Source organism: Choloepus didactylus, chromosome 4, assembly GCF_015220235.1.
Source record: "Choloepus didactylus isolate mChoDid1 chromosome 4, mChoDid1.pri, whole genome shotgun sequence".
NCBI lineage: Eukaryota > Metazoa > Chordata > Mammalia > Pilosa > Megalonychidae > Choloepus > Choloepus didactylus.
The window spans coordinates 112,769,204-112,788,386 of record NC_051310.1 but is presented as its reverse complement, the minus strand read 5'-3'; the positions used below and the strand labels follow the sequence as shown (position 1 = coordinate 112,788,386).

Sequence of the window (19,183 nt, the reverse complement as noted above, 5' to 3'; positions counted from 1 at the left end):
CCTGGAAAGCAAAGGGATTAGATTGGAACAGAAGAATACGTAGTCTTATAAGGGTTGCCTCAAAACAAGACAAAATCCAAACCAAAATGGAGAGATTTCCTGATGTGTCTGACATTATGGAAAGGAGTTTTAGAGTTCTTTTAGAGAGCTTTATGGATAAATTAGTAACAATGCACGTGTGGACATACCAACATAAACATGAAAAAACTAACCAAAATTTGCAATGTAACTCCACTGGGAGGCTGGAGGGACAGTCGCTTATGTACGTATGTGTGTGTAGGACAGAACTGAATCTCTACAATGGGAAGTCCCTAGGTAATGAGTGTCTAAAGCAGAAAAGTCAGGAAATGGCAGTAAAGCACGTAGGATAGGGATATGGAGGGAAAGGCCAGAGGAACACCTAAAAGATTTGAAAGTAGTTGCCTTTGGGAAGCTGGACTTGTGCGTGGGGAAGAGAGCTAATTTTTTTTTTCAGTATTAGTCTTGAGGTACGTATAACTTTAAAAATTATACATATGAAATCTTGGGTCTTTATCAGACAGAAATCTGAACCTGCTCTTGTCTCCTACAGCCCTTTCACCCTTACACACACCAAAAAGAGTCACTTTTCTAATGGCGATCAATCTCACATTAATTACAATTACTCAACACACCATGACTAAGCACCAACAACTCCAAACCTGAGGAAGCTAGTTAGTCAGGAAAACCCTGCGAGAACAGAGTCATCTTTCAAGATCATCAGACTTACTCATAATAAATTAAGAGGAAGGCCTTTAGCACAGATTTCTCTTCTAACACTCAAGCCAGACAGTGAGGATCTGTGCATAGGGCTTCAGTGGGGGGTGGGCAGGGGGACGAGGATTGCAGGGGTCAGAGACAGCAGCCCAGGACTATGAGTTGAGTGTGTGTTAGAAGAGAGGGGCAGAGAAAAGACTCTCAGGGTAGGGGTCCCTCTTCTTCCTGGAGGTAGGAACCTTTCTCACTGTACCCCATAGCTCTAGAGATTCTTGAGGGAAGAGTCTTTTTGGCCATTGTCTGAGTTAGTCCTCTACAGTCCTTGTCTAGCCAAGGACACTCGGACCCTGAAAGGACATTTTGAGCCATCTTGGGGGCCTGTGCTTATGCCTCCCAGCTCTTCATCTCTGAGCAGCGTGGGCATTCACACATTTGCACCCACACACAAACATCAACCCATCCTAATAGATCGCCAATGGCCCTTTCTCTTCAGTGCTTATGAGACACGAACAGGGTCCCCAGAGAGGCCAGGGAGGAGAGTTTGGTGCATGGACTTGCTTTTTTTTCCACATTCCTTGGGAGGAAACTGAGCATCCTACAACTTTCTGGACAGGTGGGTGAACACCTCTTTCATTTCCTGCTTAGGATTCCCAAACCACAGTACCCAAGGTCCCCGAATCTCTAGGCCCCTCTTCTGGCTTTGAGCTCCTGGAACGTTAACGAATTTGACACCTGCTGACTGGTTGTGGGGAGGACACTGGACTCAAAGGCAGGCCTTGGGTTCAAGTCCCAGCTCTGCCTCCCCTTCTGTGGTTGAGCTGGGACACGTCAGGTGATCATAATGAGCCTCAGTGTCCTCATTTATGAAATGGGAGTGGTAACGCCCTGTGTCCCAGGTGGTTGTGAAGACAAAGTAAGTTTAGAGATGTGAAGGAACAGAGTACAGGGCCTCGAAGGTTCAATGGGTGCTCAACGTCAATTGAACCCAAGTTGCTACCTGGTGCTGTGGCACCTGGAGGGAGCTCAGGAGAGCATGGGACTGAGGAGGGCAGAGGAGAACCACACAACCAGTGTTGGCCGGAAGGGCAGCCTTTGGAGGAAAGGGAGGGGGAGAGATCAGGCAGGAAAGTGCCAGCTTAAGGGAAGGCTGTGGCCTTATGTTTTCTCTCCTGGCCAACGGAATGCTGTCTCCAACTGTGGTGCAATCTTGGGCCATGTGGCATCTAGCAGGTCAGAGATGAGGGTGAGGCAATGGTCTCGCTTGTCTCAGAACTGGTTACAGCAAACAATCATGTCAAAATCTGGAAACCAGCCTTGCTTTAAGGGAACTGTGGCTAGCTGGAGTCAAAAAAAGAGATGGCCAAGACAATGAAAGGCCTTAAAGCCAAGCCAGTTCTCTGGGAAAAGACAACTCAACTTCTCCAAACATCTGAAGGCATTTCAGGGTGGCATGGATGCCCTCAATGGGCAATGGATAGTAAGCAGTTGGTGTGGGTGCTGGGAGGTGCTCCAGGTCACAGGCTGGGGTGCAGGGTTCCCATGAACCATCCTTTCCAAACCTGAGCATCTGTTTCCACAGCCTCCACTCCAAAAGCCTCTGGTCCTCCGTGACAGTTGGACCTATTTCCCATCTCCTCCACCACTCCTCCCTTCAGGCCTGCTGTTTCCTTTGGGGTATGTGTGCATTAGAGGTGCAGTCTGGGACCTCCTAAGGGGCGTGAATCACCTCTCTTCCTACTACCCCATCTGTCTGTAGAGCCTACCTGCACCAAACTGCTCTTCTTCACAAGGTCTGGGTATCCAGAGAAAGAGGGAAAAGAATCCCCCCGTCTCTTTGCAAAGGTCCCTCCTGGGATGGGCTCACACAAGCTGGGCAAGAGGAGTGTCCTATGGGCAAACTCAGGCCTGGGGGTCAGGAATCTCCAAGGAAGGGCCTGGAGGGCAGAATTCCAGGAGGCTCCTTCTCAGCTCCGCAGTTTCTCTGTCTTTGGGGAGCCTTACAGTGTGAGTTAGCCATCGTATCCTTTAGATCTGAGAGGGAAGATGCACAGTTGAAGCCACCTGGGACAATGGGAAAGTTAGGCAAAGGGGAATGATAAAGGGGAAGCCCTTCTCCCCAGCACCCACTCCTTGGCCCCAGCTGTCCATGGGAGGAGCCTTGGGCCTGAGCTGCAGTTTCATTATACCATGACTCTGCCTGCACAAGGGGTATTAATAATTCATACAAATCTGCAAGTTAAATGCTGTGTCAAAAATAGAAATGCAATTGTCTACAATAAAACTACAAACATAAAGTCCCCAAACTCAAAGGCTTCTATCGACAGGGTTTTCCATCATCTGTTAGAACAAACCTTTCACCATATTGGGGGAGAAAAAAAAGAAAATCCCTCCACGTACTGGCTTCCTCCCTCCCCCTCCTAGCCCACTAGCCTCCATCAGAGTCTCCAGAGAGGCCTTCGTAGTTGCAGGCCTGCCTCCAGCCCCGATCTCCCCCACCACATCCCGATCTGCCCTCACTGCCCTGCTGGGCCTTCAGGGACCCCGGCCCTGGGTAGTGTCTTTCCAGAGGCTGGCTGGCTGGAAGCACCTTGCCAGAGGTGGTTCGAGGTGGGAGAGATGGGAAAGAGGAAGGTGAGGAAGCAATGACCCTCCCCCCATGTCCTTCTCGGAAGAGCGAGACAGACAGACACCAAGGGCTGGAAGTCAGAAGCCAGGAGACCTGGATTCCAGCTCTACCTCACTCCTAACTAGCAGCACAGCCTTTGGCAGGTCACGTGCCCTCTCCATACCTCAGCTTCCTCATCTGGGAAAGGAAGGGATTGATGGCCCAGTGGTGTTCAAACCTCTTAAAGCTTGGAGGCCGTGTTTTTTGATGAAAATCTACTAGATCTCTATGCAGAAAATAGATTAAAATGGAGAGGTAGAATGGGGTGGGGGTGGGGGTGGGGGGCTGGAGCCCTGATTATAAGGGACTCCAGGGTTCTGTGAAAGAAGATCCTACAGGCTTGATCGATGATTTCCAAACGCAGACCTGTGGACAGGCTGGCTGCCTTGGAATCACCTGGGAAGCTTATTAAAAATAGAGGACCCTGTTTCACCTTCAGTAGCAAATGTTCCACATCAATACTATGGGTCAGTAATGGGGGAATGAGGAGTGGGGGGTATTTTGGGTTTTCTTTTTTATTTCTTTTTTTCTGGGGTAATGAAAATGTTCTAAAATTGATCATGGTGCTGAATGTACAAGCACGTGATGATACTGTGAGTCACTGACTGTATACTTCAGATGGATTTCATGGTGTCTGAATATCTCAATAAAGTTGCATTAAAATAAGTTCCCCAACTATAAAATTTTTAAAAATAAAATAAAAAAAAGTAGAGGCTTCTGGGCCCCAGAAAGTCTTGGGTGGAGCCTGGAAATCTGCATTTAACACCTCCCTGGTTGACTCTGAGGTGCAGCCAGGTCTAGAAACTGTTGGACCAGATGATGCCCCAAGTCCTTTCCTGCTCTAAAAGATTCCGATAGTCAGGGCCTGTGTGGAGGGGCCCTTCAGACATCCCTCCCTCCTGGCCCCTGTGAGCCTCCTGAAATACCCTGTTCCTGCTCAGCAGCCCTGTCCCCTCTGGCTCTGTGCAGCCTCAGGCCCGAGAAGGTCAGCCTCAGCCAAATGGCTGCTTGTGAGGAGTTCAGGACGGCAGGGGACACTGGTGGGAGGAGCATGTTGGAGAGAATGAGGCTGGTAGATCACCCGTGGCTTTCAGGGATATAAAACAAGCAATCGTAGAGCACTCTAGAGTTCACAAACACTTTAGATCTGCACTGCTTCAGCTGAACCTCCTGCTAACCATGGGAGCCTGCCGGTTGGGGGTTACTGTTATGTCCATTTTATTGATGGGGAAGGAGGGACCAGAGTAATTGAGGGCTTTGGGCAGGGTCAACGGTGGATGGGAGACGTGAATTTAGGCCTGTGACATTATAAAGTCCATTCCCGTTCCCCATAGTGGCTGCTCTCAAACATGAGGCAGAGGCTGGCTGAGGCTGCATCAGACTCACCTGGAGCACTTGTCAAAATACAGATTCTGGGGTCCCACCCACAGAATCAGAATGCATATATGTGTGCAAGTGTGTGCAGGGTGGAGGCTGGGAATCTGAAGTTTTGTACCTTTGGGGAGGTCCATATCCTGCTGCCTCCCCTTCCTCCCGAGCCCTTACACCCACCTGGCGCAGAGCCTATGGCAGCTCACGTGGGCACCCAGGCCCAAAGACAGAGCCAATCTTATGGGAGGGATTCGACTCCTTTGTACACGAGGGATCCCAGGCTCAGAGAGGTTAAGTAGCTTGCCTCAAGCCACACAGCACTTACATGGCCAGCCTGGGCTTTAAAGCTGTGACCATGGTACCACTGGCAGTGTCTAATGATGCCATGTGAGGGCAGAGGGTGTTCAGGGTGGGAGAGGAATTGAGCTCTCCAAGGTGCGTGTGAGTGGGGGGTGTTCAGACTTCTCCCAGTGTCCCACCCGTATCCCAGGTGTCCACCTACCATCCAGCCTGGGGGGCAGGCACACTCGCCAGTGATGTGGTGGCAGGTACCCCCATTCTGGCAGGGGCAGCGCAGCTCACAGTGAGCCCCGTGGCTCCCGGGTGGGCACAGCTCCTCGCAGCTGTGTAGGGAAGCAGAGGCATTAGACACAGTGGCAGCAGGGTGAGGCGGCAGGGCCCCAGCATGGCTGGGCCCAGTGCTCCAGGGCTCCCCGGGAATTGGTGAGTTCACGGCCAGTGTGAACCACCTTAGGTCCAGGGTCAGCTGAGACACAGGCCTGCTCCCTGCCTGGAGGGGAAAGCTGGGTTCAGATATGATAACTTGGAATGTAGTGTGCTTGGGTTACCAAGTAAAGAAGTGTTCTTCTGAGGAGGGAAGCCTGAGGAAATCTTCCTTAAGAAGAGGTATTTCACCTTGGCCTTGAAAGCCAAGTGAGTTTCACCAGGAGAATGGGAGGAAGGGCATGTCAGGCATAGGGAACAGAGTAAGCAAAGCCATGGAGGACTGCCTGGGTTCAGAGAGGAGGAGAATCTTGGGCCTTAGTCCAATGGCTCTGGTTCCAGCTCAGAGAGGTTAAGTAGCTTGCCTCAAGCCACACAGCACTTATATGGCCAACCTGGGTTTCAAAACTTCTCTTGATACTGGGCCAGACAGCACCCTCAATCAAGAATGTCTCTGTAGCTAGAGTCCATGGGTCACCCCCAGGACTTCTGGCTGTTCGAGAGGTCCCATTTGACAGGTTGGCAGGAGAAATTTCAATCTTGACTCTCAGGGGGTCTCAACTAAGCAGCGTTGGAGGTCCTTTGTCATATGGACTCTCCAGGGAACTGGGGGGAGGAGCTGTTTGGGGTCTGATGAGAGAAGGCAGGGGAGAAGAACAGGCACAGTAAACTCCCCAAATCTGTACCTGATATCTGCCCAGGACCTTCCCCTGCTCTCTCTGCCCTAAGTGGCCTTGAAGGGTGAGGCTCCAGGTGAGGGGCAGCCTTTGGGTTAAGGCCAGAGGAGAAAGAAGTCCAAGCTAAGGTCTGGGACCTGGTGCCCTCCTCCTGCCCCCTGTCAAGGGAGGACCTCCTGCAGGAGGCATTTGATCAGCTCCTCTGCTCCGGGGAGTGCCCAGCCGTGCCCCCATCTCAGCCTGGACCTGTCATCCCAGGCCTGAATGGCAGGGATCTGAGGCCCGTGGGGCCAGGCCTGGGCCTCCAGCCCCTGCTAAACTTGGGATCCGATGCAGGAGCCTTCTCAATCAGCTACCCACTTGCAAGGAGCCTACCCACTTGCTGCTGTGCGAGCAACTGCACCCCGGCCCCGCCCCTGGCCTCCCATTACTTACTAGACGCCGGTGTAGCCGGGTGTGCAGAGGCATTCGCCAGTGCGGGGATCGCAGCTGGCGCCGTGGCGGCACTGGCATGGCAGCTGGCAGCCCTTGCCGTGGGTGCCGGGTGCACAGAGCTCCTCACAGCGCCAGCCGCGGAAGCCGGCAGCACACACGCAGGCACCAGTGATGGGGTTGCAGAGGGCACCGTTCTGGCACTGGCACCGGTTGCTACAATGGGGGCCCCAGTGGTCACTGTCGCAGCCTGTAAGAGAGGGGACCATCAGGGCAGAGGGTTCCCTGCAACTTCTCCTAGAGATGGGGCCAGAACTGATGCTCACGCTGCCGTCCCATGTCTGCTTAGCTCTTCCCTTGGATAGGGGGCAGCCAAGGATGGCTGGTGGGAAACTTTGGCATCTCGTAACCTCTATTGGCTCTTCCCCCAAACCACCCAAATAATCATACAAGCTAAGAAGGGCTGAGGGCTCGTTTCCCCAGGGCAGCTTCAGAACGCATCACCCAGTCCTGGCCATTCCCTTCCAACCAAATGGCCCTGCCAAGCCCCCTCTCCTTCACTGAAATTCTGGAGCCATGTACTGCCTACCTCCACTGTCTTTGCTAATATTTCTTCTCCGTTGTCTATTTGTGCTTTCTTGGCAGGGCCCTTTCTCTTCATATTGGCACCCATCTTCTTTGAGACTGCCCCAGCCTTCTGCTGGCTCCCCAGCCTTGCCCAGCTCCCACCTCTGTCTTCCCTGCGCCTTCCTCTCTTTCCCATACTCATGGTTTTCTCACTTTTTGATCTCACTCTGAATATTTCTTCTAACTCTTGACCCTCCCCTGGCTCCATTTCCCCGTCACTCTTCCCATCTCTTTCCCTCATGCTGCTTCTCCCTTTCTGTAATGCCTGTATCATCAGGTTGCACCATCTTCAGTTCAATTTCATTACTTTCCAAGCAGCCAGCTTCAGAAGGAGAAGGAAAAAGAAATGTTTCCCTAGGAGGTGACAGACAGCCTTCAAGATCTTTTTACATGTAATGAAATGTTTCAAAAAGTGATATCTGAGCTGGCTTTTCACTGATTAATACTCTACACTTGTAGAAAGGGGCTGAATGGCCCACTCAGACCCAGCCTGCTGCCATCTTCCCCTCTGACCCTGACACAACAGGATGTCCTCAAACCATAGCTTCATTCACTCGCATTTGGGGTGGGGGTAGGCAGTGGGGTTCAGGCATGGACAGGCACAAATAATGTTCCAGGAGATGGTCAGTGGAAGAAAAGATTGCTTCCTGCTAAGAAGGTCAGGCAAGGCTCCTTGAAGAGAATTTTTCTGAATTTGCTTAAAAAGATGCCTTTCTTGTCTGCCTGATAAAGTGACCAATTGCCCCAGTTTCTCCAGGACAGTCTTGACTTTCTTTTTTTTTTCTTTCTGAAAGTCTCACATACTGGAAATCCCTCTGTCTGGGGTCAAACCAGAATGACTAGTGGCCCTACTGCTTGAACAGATGAGATAGCCAGTTGACCTCTATTCTCTAGTGTTCTAAGGTTTAGACCCTCAGAGAGGAAAGGAGTCGAGTCGGGAGAATGGGGTCAGGGCAGGTGTCACTAGCATAGGTTCAGTATAAGCAAAGAGACAGCGGCATTCAAATACTGGGCCTGTGCAAGTGGACAAGGCCAATGAGTATATGGGATCTTTGGGGATGATGGGGTTGGTTGAGGGATCACTCCATCAGCCCCGCCAGCCCTTTGCATGTCCCCGCACTGCTTGCTGACCAGGGTCGGACGGTCATTGTCATGAGGTTGCCTGTCATCCTTTGGTGGACAGCACCATGTTAAACCTGGACTCCCAATCACCCTATCTTGGTTCATCCCATGATCATTTGCACCCCAAATATTCACACATACAAACCAAACTACCAAATTATGAATGAACTCCCTACATTTCTACCTAGCATTTCAGTGAGTGAGGCAAAAGTCAAGCCCAGTTAGAATTAAAATCTCCACCCACACTGAGAGAGGCTCCTAGGACTGAGAGTGATTGAACATCCAACAGTCGTGCATCTCCCACCTCATCCTCTCCCTGGGACAGACATTCGCTGAGTGGAAAGACTAGTAGAATCATCTAGGCTAATTTAATTGCTGCCTCTCTCTCTGTTTGTTGCCAACATGTAGTTGAATTCACAGAAGTCTAATGTACATATGACATGACTCCACTGTAATCATAATGACAACCACATTTTACATGTTCACTATGTGCCAGGCACCATCCTAGAAGTTTTACAAGCATTATTAAAATTTAATCCTCACCACAATTCTGTGAGTTAGATTTTGTTATTTTGTCATTTCACCAAGGGGAAATAAAGGGTAAGACAGGTTAAGTGATTATTCAAGGTCACAGTCAAGGTCAGGCCCAGGTGCCCTGACTCCAGCTTGTTCTACTGCAGGTACGTGTGACATATTCTACAGGATGATTCCAAGGAGAGATGCCTACAGCCACCCTGGGGGCAGAGTGGCAGCTGCGAAGCATCAGGTCAGGGACCCCATGGAGACTGGCCGCTTCCTCTCCACTCATCACGGTGAACAACTCCAGGATCTAGAACAAAGTACTCCCTTCATTTGTTAGAGCCACGATTACTGACTACCCTGAGACCTTGGCTCTGCACTAAACTGTAGAAGGCCAAAGCCAGCTTGTACCCAGTGCATTCTAGGACATGCGGTTATACTTTGCTTCTAAGAAGTGACCTCCATTCTCTCTGGCACAGCCAAAAACCCTGTAGGAAGCAAAATTCTGCCTCTGCTAAGGAAGCCAGAATATGTCATAAAAGCCATGCACTAATACTTGGGTGCTTTCATTCTTTTACTCATCCGTTCAATAAACATTTACCAACTACCTACCAGTGCCAGAATGTGCCCTGCCCTCTTGGAGTACAGTCTAGTAGGGGCAGAAATACTGGAGCAGCATTTGTGGTGCAGTGTGAAAGCGCTCTAGGAGGGGCCGTTCAGGGTGTTATAGAAGCACAGACTGTCATGGAACAGTTATAGAACCCTCCAGACTGGGGAGTTAGGGAAGACTCCTCAAAGAGGTGAGACCTGAAGAAAGACTGGGGGTAAGGGAGGGAATGGTTCTAGGCAGAGGAAATAATGTATGTAAAAGCTTGGAAGTGGCCAATAAGCACATGAAAAGAAGCTCAATATCACTAGCCATTAGGGAAATACAAATCAAAACCACAGTGGGATCCTACTTCACATCCACTAGAATGACTATTATTTTAAAAAATTGGAAATGAACAAGTGCTGGTGAGGATGTGGAAAAACAGGAACCCTAGTACATTGTTTGTGGGAATGTCAATAGCTCAGCTGCTGAGGAAAACTGGTGGTTCTTCAAAAAGTCAAACAGAACTACTGTATCACCTGGCAATCCCACTTCTAGGTATATACCCCAAAGAATTGAAAACAGGGACATGAAACAGATATTTATATACCAATGTTCATAGTAGTATTATTTACAATGGCCAAAGGGTGGAAGCAACTCAAATGTCCATCAACAGAAGAATGGAGAAACAAAATGCAGTGTGTGTATGTGTACGTACACACACACACACAATGGAATACTATTTGGCCCTAAAAATGAACGAAGTTCTGATTTCATGTGACAACATGGACAAGCCTTGAAGACATCGTGTTGAATGAAATAAGTCAGACAAGGGACACTGTATGATTTCACTTATATGAAATAACTAGAATATGCAAATTCACAGAGACAGAAAGTAGAGTACAAATTACCAGGGATGGCAGGAAGGTGAATGGGGAGTTAATATGTAATGGGTGCAGGGTTTCTTTTTGGGTCAAGGGGAAAGTTCCGGTAACGGGTGGGGTGAGAATGGTGTAATATTGTGAATGTGCTTAATCTCACTGAATGGTACACTTGGAAGGGTCTAAGATGGGACATTTTATGTTGTATATATGTTACCACAATTTTTTTTTTTTTTTTTTTTTTTAGAGAAACTAAAGAGACAGTGCCAATTAAATGCAATACATGATCCTGGATTGGATCTAACAATTGAGGAGAATTACCCAGAAGGACATTATTGGAACATATGAAATAACTGGAATATAGGCTGTAGGCTTTATTTATATCAATGCTAAATTTCTCGAACTTGATAATTGTACTTAAGGTGGTTACATGAGTGAATATCCTTGTTCTTAGGAAATATGCATGGAAGTATTAAGTATTTAAGGAGTATAATGTATACAATCTATTCTCAAATGTACAGAAAACAGGTAAATGGACAGGTAGTTAGAAAGAGAGAAGGATAGACAGAAAGAATGATATGGCAAATGTGGCAAAATGTTAATCTGGGTAACTGGGTGGGGGATATGTTGGAATTCTCTGAAAGGTTTTGTTTTATTCTTGCTACGGTCCTGTAAGTTTGAAATTATTTAAAGATAAAAAGTTTAATCAATTTTTTTTTAAGCTTGGAAGTGGAAAAAAGCATGACATGAGGGAAAATGGAAAGTTATATGTGTTTGGAATAGACTTTAAGGCAGAGCAAGGTATGAGGTGGGGCTGATTCCTGGGCAGGGGTCCATGGTCCAAGGGCTTCGTGAGCCGGGTTGAGGGATGCAGACTTCACACAAGAGCATTTTAAACAGGAGACTGAGCTAATCTGCTGTGGCCATGGAAAGATCACTCCAGGGAGAACATCTCCGTGGGCAGGAGAGATGGAGTAGATTCACAGGGGCTGGGGTGGGGGTTTGTTAAAAAGGGAAGGAGATAGTGGTGACCTTGCCTATGGTGGCAGCATTGGGGATGGAGAGAAGCAAGCAGATTCCAGCTACATTTAGGAGATGAAGTGGAATCAGCAAGGACTTGGTGATGGGTGAGTGTTGGAGGAGAGGGGAAGAGGAGGGAGAGAGGAATGTCATCTCCAGCTGTGCCTTAGCAGCTGGGTGGCTATTGTTTCTCTATGGGAAACACAAAAGGAAGAACAGATTTTAGGGGAAAGAGAATGAGGTTAACTTGGACATTGAGTTTGAACTGTTTAAGGGACATCTAGGAAGCCATTCAAAACCCGCTTACCCTTAATATAAACACAATTCTATTAAGCCTGACAATCTGGTTTCTCAGACCACTGATTGGAGTGTGTGTTTGTGTGTGCCTGTGTATATGCGTATTTTATGGGGCTACTAAAAATATGGAACAAAAGCTCTATGTCGCAGTAGGAAACCATGGAAATAAATAGAAATTTTTTTGTAGACTTAAAAAGCAAAGCAACTTGGAGCCATCAATATAGGAGCAAATAGACCCTCACACCCAAAATGACAGGAAGAGGTTACATTCAATTTAGAATATTCTGATTAAGAAATCAGGGAAGTGTGTAATCCATTCCAGAGAAATTTCCCCCCAGAGTGATTAATGAAAAAAAAATGTTAGGGTTCACAGGGATAAGCTTCAGTTATCTAGAAAATCCACTTAAAAACACCTCATTCCTCAGCAATGACAGAGAAATGAGGCAGAGCTGCAGTGAGTCAATTATCTACTCTGCTGAAGGTGAATAAAAACTACCGTCATTATAGCAGGACTTTGTATTCTTTCACAGATCATCTCAAACTCTTTCTAGTTTGGCCTTGGAATGTCACACACATACACACCTTTTTTTTTTTTTTTTTCCTGTCACAGAATCTCCTTCCTAATTATATTTGGCTCTGGCTGATTTTTCAAGTGTTTGTATCTTCTCTGGGCCACTAGTGAGGGTAGAAAGGACACCCAGAAGTGTGTGGCCTGGCTTGTTCTGTTCCTTTAAGCTGGGCCCCCTCACTCTCCCTCTCCACCAGGAACAGCCCCCTGGTGATCTCTTCAAACTTTGGGATCCAGACCTAGTGTTCCAGGCTCCCCAAGACAGGGAGTGGGGCTGGCCTTCACCACAACACACTTTTACATTTTTAACTACGATTGATTGAGCAGTTCTTATGTGCCAGGCAATGAGGTAAATGCATAAAGTGGATTTTCTCATTTAATTCTCCCAACAACCCATTTGCAGTGGGTGCTATTATTATTCCCATATTGTAGATGAAGAAAACAAGAGTCTCAGAGAGGCTCAATACCTTGCCCAAGGTCACACAGCAAGGAGTGACTGGAAATCTGAGCTCCTGACTGTTCTGCTGGTGCTGATGGAAGTTGGGGGCAGGGGGAGGGGGACGCTGATGGCCAGGCTGGGCTGGAACAGCCACCTTGGATAATCCACAAGAGATGAGAGAGCAGAGACTCATTTTCCACAAGCACTTTGTTCAGGGATTGCTTTATGAGTGGATGGTTATAGGCCCCAGGTTTTTCACAGTTGGCCCTATTTCCCATACTTTTATTCTCTTCAGCTAAGATAATTTATTAAAGGCACAACTAAACATGTTATATGTTTAGTTGACTAAATAATATACCTTTACGGACTTTCCTCTATTAGAAAAAATAATTTGGCTGACCTTTTCATTTAAAAAATTTTTAAAGTCATCGCTTCCATATAAGCAGGTTTAGGCCCTTTGTGTCCGATCTCCATTAGATTTAGAGCCTCATTGGATTGGGGGGTGGAGGACCGGGGCATGTCCTTGTTTTGTAACTTCCTGTCTCCCACCACCCCCTTCCCCCAGCCACAGTCCCATCTGCGTCCAGCCCAGAGCTGGGCACAGGAAGAGCCCTCAGCCCCAGGGAGGGCGACCGCCCTTCTCCCAGCTGCCCCAAGAGCCCATCAGTCCCTTTCAACTGCTTGTGGAGATTCACTTCCTCAGACAGTGGCTCTCGGTTCGGGTGCTCATTAGAATCACTCCCGGAGGTTTTTAGCTAGCCTTTCCTGGGTTTCTCCTCTGAACATTTTGATTTAATTGGCCTGGGGTGGTGGGCCCAAGCTTAGAGCCGTTTCAAAATCTCCCCAGGTGTGTACCCTGTGATCTCTGTTCTCTCTGCTCCTCTCAGAGAGGCAGGCAGGAGGACGCTAGGCCAGAGCTGGATGGTTCTTCCCATTCCACAGATAGGAATCCTGAGACTCAGCAAGGGGTGGGGGGGTAAAGGAGAGGGGGGAGCGGCCCAATGGAGAGAAGGTCAGGGGACAGCAACAGCCTGAAAGCCACCGACCCTGAGCCGCTTAAGCCTGTACTGTAGCCTGGAGCAAGCCACCCCATCCCCCCAGCAATGCAAAAACTAGCGCAGTCAGAGCACCTCTCAGGAATGGCCGGAGTCCCACACAAAGAAGCAGGGCAGCCTGCAGGTCACGGGCTTGCTCCCGGTTCAAAGGACAGCAGGCACAGGGAAGAGATGGAGCAGCAGCTGCTGCAGAAACCGTTCCAGCTGATGAAGTGACTCCCAGTGAGTGACGACACTGTCAGCTGACTCGCTCCAGTGAAAGCACAGGCAATCCTCAGAGGCTGAACCTTCGCCTCTTTCCAGGCCCAAGCTGCAATTATGAGGGGGGCTCCAAGGGCAGGTCACAGCCACCCTTGGGCCGCATCCTCCCCTCTCTGGGCCTCTGCTTACACATCTGTAACATGGGAGATTTGGATCAGTGGTTCTAGCTGGAGGAAATGTGGGGGAGATTAGGTTGTCACAATGACCACGGACAGTCCCGTACAACCAAGAACTGTGGCCCCAAATGCCAATGGGGTCCCCTTTAGGAAACACGGCAGGTAATTGCTGGGGTCTTTTCCAACCCTGATTTTCTGTGGATCTATGCCCTGTTGCTAAGTGTCCCCATTTGAAAAATAGGCCAGAGGGGACAGGGATGGGCAGTGTGTTTGTCCTTGTTTGGAAAAGAAAAATTCAAGGTGGTTTTTCAGGCTCTGAGCTGAGCCATTGCTCAGCTCCTTTTCTTCCCACCACTTAGATTGTTGGAATTAAATATTAATAGAGTAAGGTACTGTAGATTAAAACCCAAATCTCCTGACACAGTCCCTAAACCTAGAAGATGCTGACAGCACAGGATTATAATGATGTATCATTAGCTTTTAGTGATCTATTTATTACACTTGCTACTTACTTTGTGTTATTTAACCACACTATCTGTGTCTCCCGTAAACCACCAAGGTGGGGGTTGGGAGATTCAGAGGTGCTGCGTGAATTGCAGGTTACACCTCCATGTCCCATCTGTCTCCTAGGATGGCAGGGACAGAAGAGTAAACCCTAACCCTGAGTGCCTACTAGGGACCAGCAGCTGCATTCTCACATGAGTTATTTCATTCAATGCTCTTCATACCTCTGTGCCATTTTATTTATTCATATGCTCAAAGAGGGTTTGAGGCAAGCCATGTGAGGTGGGATTATTGCCCCATTTTCCAGGTGAGGAAACTGAGGTTCAGAGACACTGAGTAACTAGATCAGGGTTTCTCAACCTTGGCAAAATTGACATTTAGGGCCAGATAATCCTTTGTTGCAGAGGTTCTGTCCTGTGCATTATAGGATGTTTAGCAGCTTCCCTCACCTCTACTCACTAGCTAACAGTGGCGCCACCCCCCAGGTTGTGATAGTCAAAAATATCTCCTGATATTTGCCCTGGAGGGCAAAATCACCTCTGACTGCAAAAGGCAGAGCTGAGTCTCTCTTACTCCTAGCCCTTAGAGGGCATCTCATGAACACCTCACATTTCATAGGTCACGAAACTGAGGGTCAGAGAGGCTGAGTCACTTGCCCATGGCCACACAGCTAATGAACTGTAGAGTTGGGTTTGAAACTAGATGGCTATGTTGGTGTGAGGCTCTTTCCATCCCACCTTACCAGCTTTTGGGAAATAAGTTAGGCACATTTATTCACGCAACCAACAACTATTGAGCACCTGTTATGTGCAAGGGGCTGAGAGGCCCACCATCAGCTTGAGAAACAGACATGCAAATGGAAGTCTTGCAATCAGAACATGGGGTGACAGGAGGGGTGCTGGGCAAGCAGTTGCTGGGGCAGCTGCAACCTGAGGGAATGCCCACTGTCAGGCTGGTGAGCAGCCAGTGGGTATGTTAAAATGCCCTGAGCAAAGGCAGTCCCTTCAGCCTCATCTCCTTCGCCACAGCCTTGACCACAGCCTGGCCCCAGGCAACCAAGTCCATTTTAACATCAGACTTCACCCATCAAAATATCAGGAGGGAGTGGGGAGGGTCAGTAACAGTTCTATCTGAGCCCCGCATCTCTCTGTGGATGGATGAACCTGGAAACCAGCACTGGGACCCTTGCTCAAAATACCCCTGAGTCTGCTTGGCATCCACCATTAGGACTGCATTCCTCAGGTCTTCAGGAATCCTATTAAAGTGCAGATAACCCCGTGTTTGCGTAGGTGTGTGTATCGTGCCTGTGTGTGTGTGCATGTGGGTCAGTTACCTCAGGAGGCATCATCAGCCTCATACATCATTTATCTGCTGCTATTTGAGTGACAATTAGCAGACTTGGGAGTCAGATTAGGAAGGGTGTCTGTGTATGTTCGTTTAACCTGCTTTTGGAGTGAGGAGAAGAAAGGGTGTGGAAGTCAAATTCATCACCTCGCCAAAGGCTGCACCTGGATGTAGAATGCCACACTATTGCATGGTCAGGTTAAGGGAAAGAAAACTAGGAACTATGCAGGTGTTACTTTGTTCAATTTAAGTCACAACTCTCAGAGTAGCTATAATTACTCCCATTTTATGAAGGAAGGAACCAAGGCCAGGTGTGGTGAGGTCACTGGCCTGTCAAATGAGGACATTTAACCGCAGGGCTTTGAACTGCAGGGACAGAACGTTGGAATCTGTTTAAGCCAGTGCTCTCCTTGTGCACAGGAGGATACCGAGACTCAGAGAGGGATGAGACCTGTCCTGGGTCACCTGTTAGAGGCAGAAGGGGGTGAGATTCCAGGACCCCTACGAGGTCTCTGGGCCATGCTGATCAGAGAGGCCAGTGTGGACTCGGGCAAGGCCAAGGGGAGGCCGCCCATCTCCGTAGCCTCCCTGCCCTGCCCTGCTGCTCCCTGCCATCCTGGAATCCAGGCCAGAACTCATGCACCCCCTCTCCACGCTGAAACCCCTGTCCTGTGGCTGCACCCATTTCTGGGACAAATGCACCTCAATGACCCCAGCACTTCTGCCTCATACCCTTCAGCAATAGGACCAGCGAGGACGAGAGTGAGAGGCAAGCTGGGGGCCGCCCCAAACAGACCCAGGAGCCGGCCAGAGCTAGGCTCTCCTTAGTGCTGCTCAAAACTCTTCTCCCCGGCCCCCCACAGGCTTTTAATGAGGGCCCAGCTCCGGTCTGCCCGGCTGCCTCTGATCTGCCTGCACACTGCCTTTGAAGCTTCCCTGCCCCAAAGACCATTTATCTCCACACTTTGCTTAGAAAGCCTCATGAATCACATCCGTGCACAAAGGAATTACCTCTTTGGGAGAGACTTTCAAAAGCGACTGGCAAAGACACCACAGACCCCCCAGGGGCCTCTGCTTGGCCCTGCACCCTCCCCGGCAGGGCCCACCTCTCACCGCCCTCCCAAGGCTCCTGAGCATGCCCCAAGCCGGGGAGGGGATCAAAGGGAATCCAGCTCTCCGTGTGGGAGAGAGATCGCCAGATGTGGGCTCTGAGGGAAAGGACTTCACAGTGGGGGGCAGGAAAGGACACAGGAAGGTTATGAGAGGAAGGTCGTCGGGTCCAAGCCTGTTTCCTGTGAGGCACCAACTTCTTCCACGACACCACCATTTTCCGACCATTCCCCTTCCCTCCAACTTTCTTCCAAAAGTCTGTTCTAATGGAAAGAGCCGGTACTGGGAGTCCTACCCTCTCTCTGGCTCTCTTAGGGGCATTGGGCAAGGCACACCCTTCCAGGCATCAGTCTTCCTCCCTTGGCAGAGATAGGATTAGCCCAGATCGGTGGGTGTCAAGCTGTGACCCATTGGGTCCAAGGTATCCTTTGTCTGGGGTGGGGGTGGGGGTTGGGCAATGACAGCAAAACAGGGGCTCTGGACCCCAATTTCTACAGCTAAAGAGCTTCCCTGTTTTCTATTGGGCTCTCACATCAAGACAAAAGGATTAAGCAGCTAAAGGTGGGGTGTGAGACCGAATTTCTAAGAGGCTTTCTACCTTTAAGTCTGTGTTGAATTCCTCTCAGTCAGAAAGTTCTTCCATATGTCCAACTGAAGAATTTCTTGCTGTAATTTAATATAATATCTCCTCCTTCACCCCCTCACTCTCTGAGTAGCCACTTCAGGGCCCAGCACTTTAATGAATGCTTGTGGGCAGCAGGCAAATTGGTACTCAGGGTCTCTGTCCTTGAGGAACTTCCTGCCTGGGACTGCAGGCTAAATCCAGAGACTGTGCAGAGGCTTGGCTCCCTCATGGGCCCACAGAGCATTTTTGAACTAAAGCCTGGCTCACCTATTGCCAGCAACTTGTGCTCCCTGTTCAAGGTGGAGCCAGGAGGAGGAGGGGCAGGCACTTTTCCCATCAGGTGGGGAGCAGGTGAGAGGAATTAGGAGGGGGAAGGTTGTGTTGAAGCAGCTCCAGCAGTTTTTATCAGGTTCAAAGGCAGCTCTAGCACCAGGGAGAGGTAAGTCGAGCCAGGGTAATTTGGACCTGGGCAGCCTGAGAGTCATGCACGAGCAGCTCAGAATAAGGCTGTGGACCAGAGGCAGGAGGGACCTCGAATCTTCCTTCACCCCAGAAGCCTGGTGGAGGACGGTTCTCACCAGCCAGGTATACTGGCTCTGCTGATTGTCCTGCTGGGTTTACATCAGGGATTGCCCCCAACTAAAGGGATTCACATGGGTGCTGGATTGTCTTTGGGCAGAGGCAGCACCTGTTGCAGAACTGGTACACCTGGTGCTTCAGGTCAGCTTGGCTGATGTTTATTGAGTCTCAACTGGGTGTCAGGTTCAGACTGGGTAGGACTTAAAAAGGGTGGGAGCGCCTGGTGCCCAGTCCAATGGATGGACAGATGGGAGTCAGGTGCACATGTAGTAGCTATGGTCCTCTGAGACAGACTGGGAAAGTCCTTGCCAGAGGTGAAAGTGCCGTGGGGGCAGGGAGGGGTTAATCTGCCCAGGAGACCTTTGTGGAAGAAACAGGGTTTGAGTCAGGATCTTCAAGGAGGGAAGCAAGGTGGGAAAGTGAGGTTCCCACAGTCTGGGTGGAGGGGACCTAAAAGCAAAGTCACAGAGGAGGGAAAATTCAGTCCTGGGAGAGCAATCTGGAAAGGAAGGGGTTGTCCGTTGCCTGGGTGGGGCCACAGAGAGCCTGGGAAGACAAGCTAAGGAGTTTGTTCCCTTAAACAAAGGCGAGACCACTGCTTCTCAAATAATCTGTGCTGAAGGACTAGTTTCTGTGTTGTTTTCCAATCCATCACACACCAACTGAGCGTGACTTGTATGCTGTTCACACCACATAGGACACATTATGAGAATTTGGCAACATCTGCACTAGCCTGTCCAACAAGAGGAGCCCGTGAGCCACATGCTTGGCTGTCATGGCAATGTCAGAATTGCTATAAAAGTTTCTAAACATTTACTCTCAATTTTTCTTGTTACTGACCAGTAACAACTCCTGGGCTGTGGGTCTAGAGACCACAGTTTGAATAGCCCTGAGCTAGAACACAGCTCAGAGGAGAGATGGAAA

The 19,183-nt window shown here is 49.4% G+C and overlaps 1 protein-coding gene across 2 annotated transcripts in view; it reads right to left on the bottom strand.

Moving 5' to 3' along the window:
* MEGF11 (multiple EGF like domains 11) overlaps positions 1–19,183 on the bottom strand; it is a 356,197-nt gene that overhangs the window by 93,544 nt on the left and 243,470 nt on the right. For both annotated transcript variants that reach the window (XM_037833634.1, XM_037833633.1), the window contains exons 6-7: positions 6,607–6,853; positions 5,274–5,394 (exon numbers count right to left, since the gene is read on the bottom strand). In XM_037833634.1, the coding sequence (XP_037689562.1) occupies positions 5,274–5,394; positions 6,607–6,853 (368 nt within the window). The remainder of the gene's footprint in view (positions 1–5,273; positions 5,395–6,606; positions 6,854–19,183) is intronic.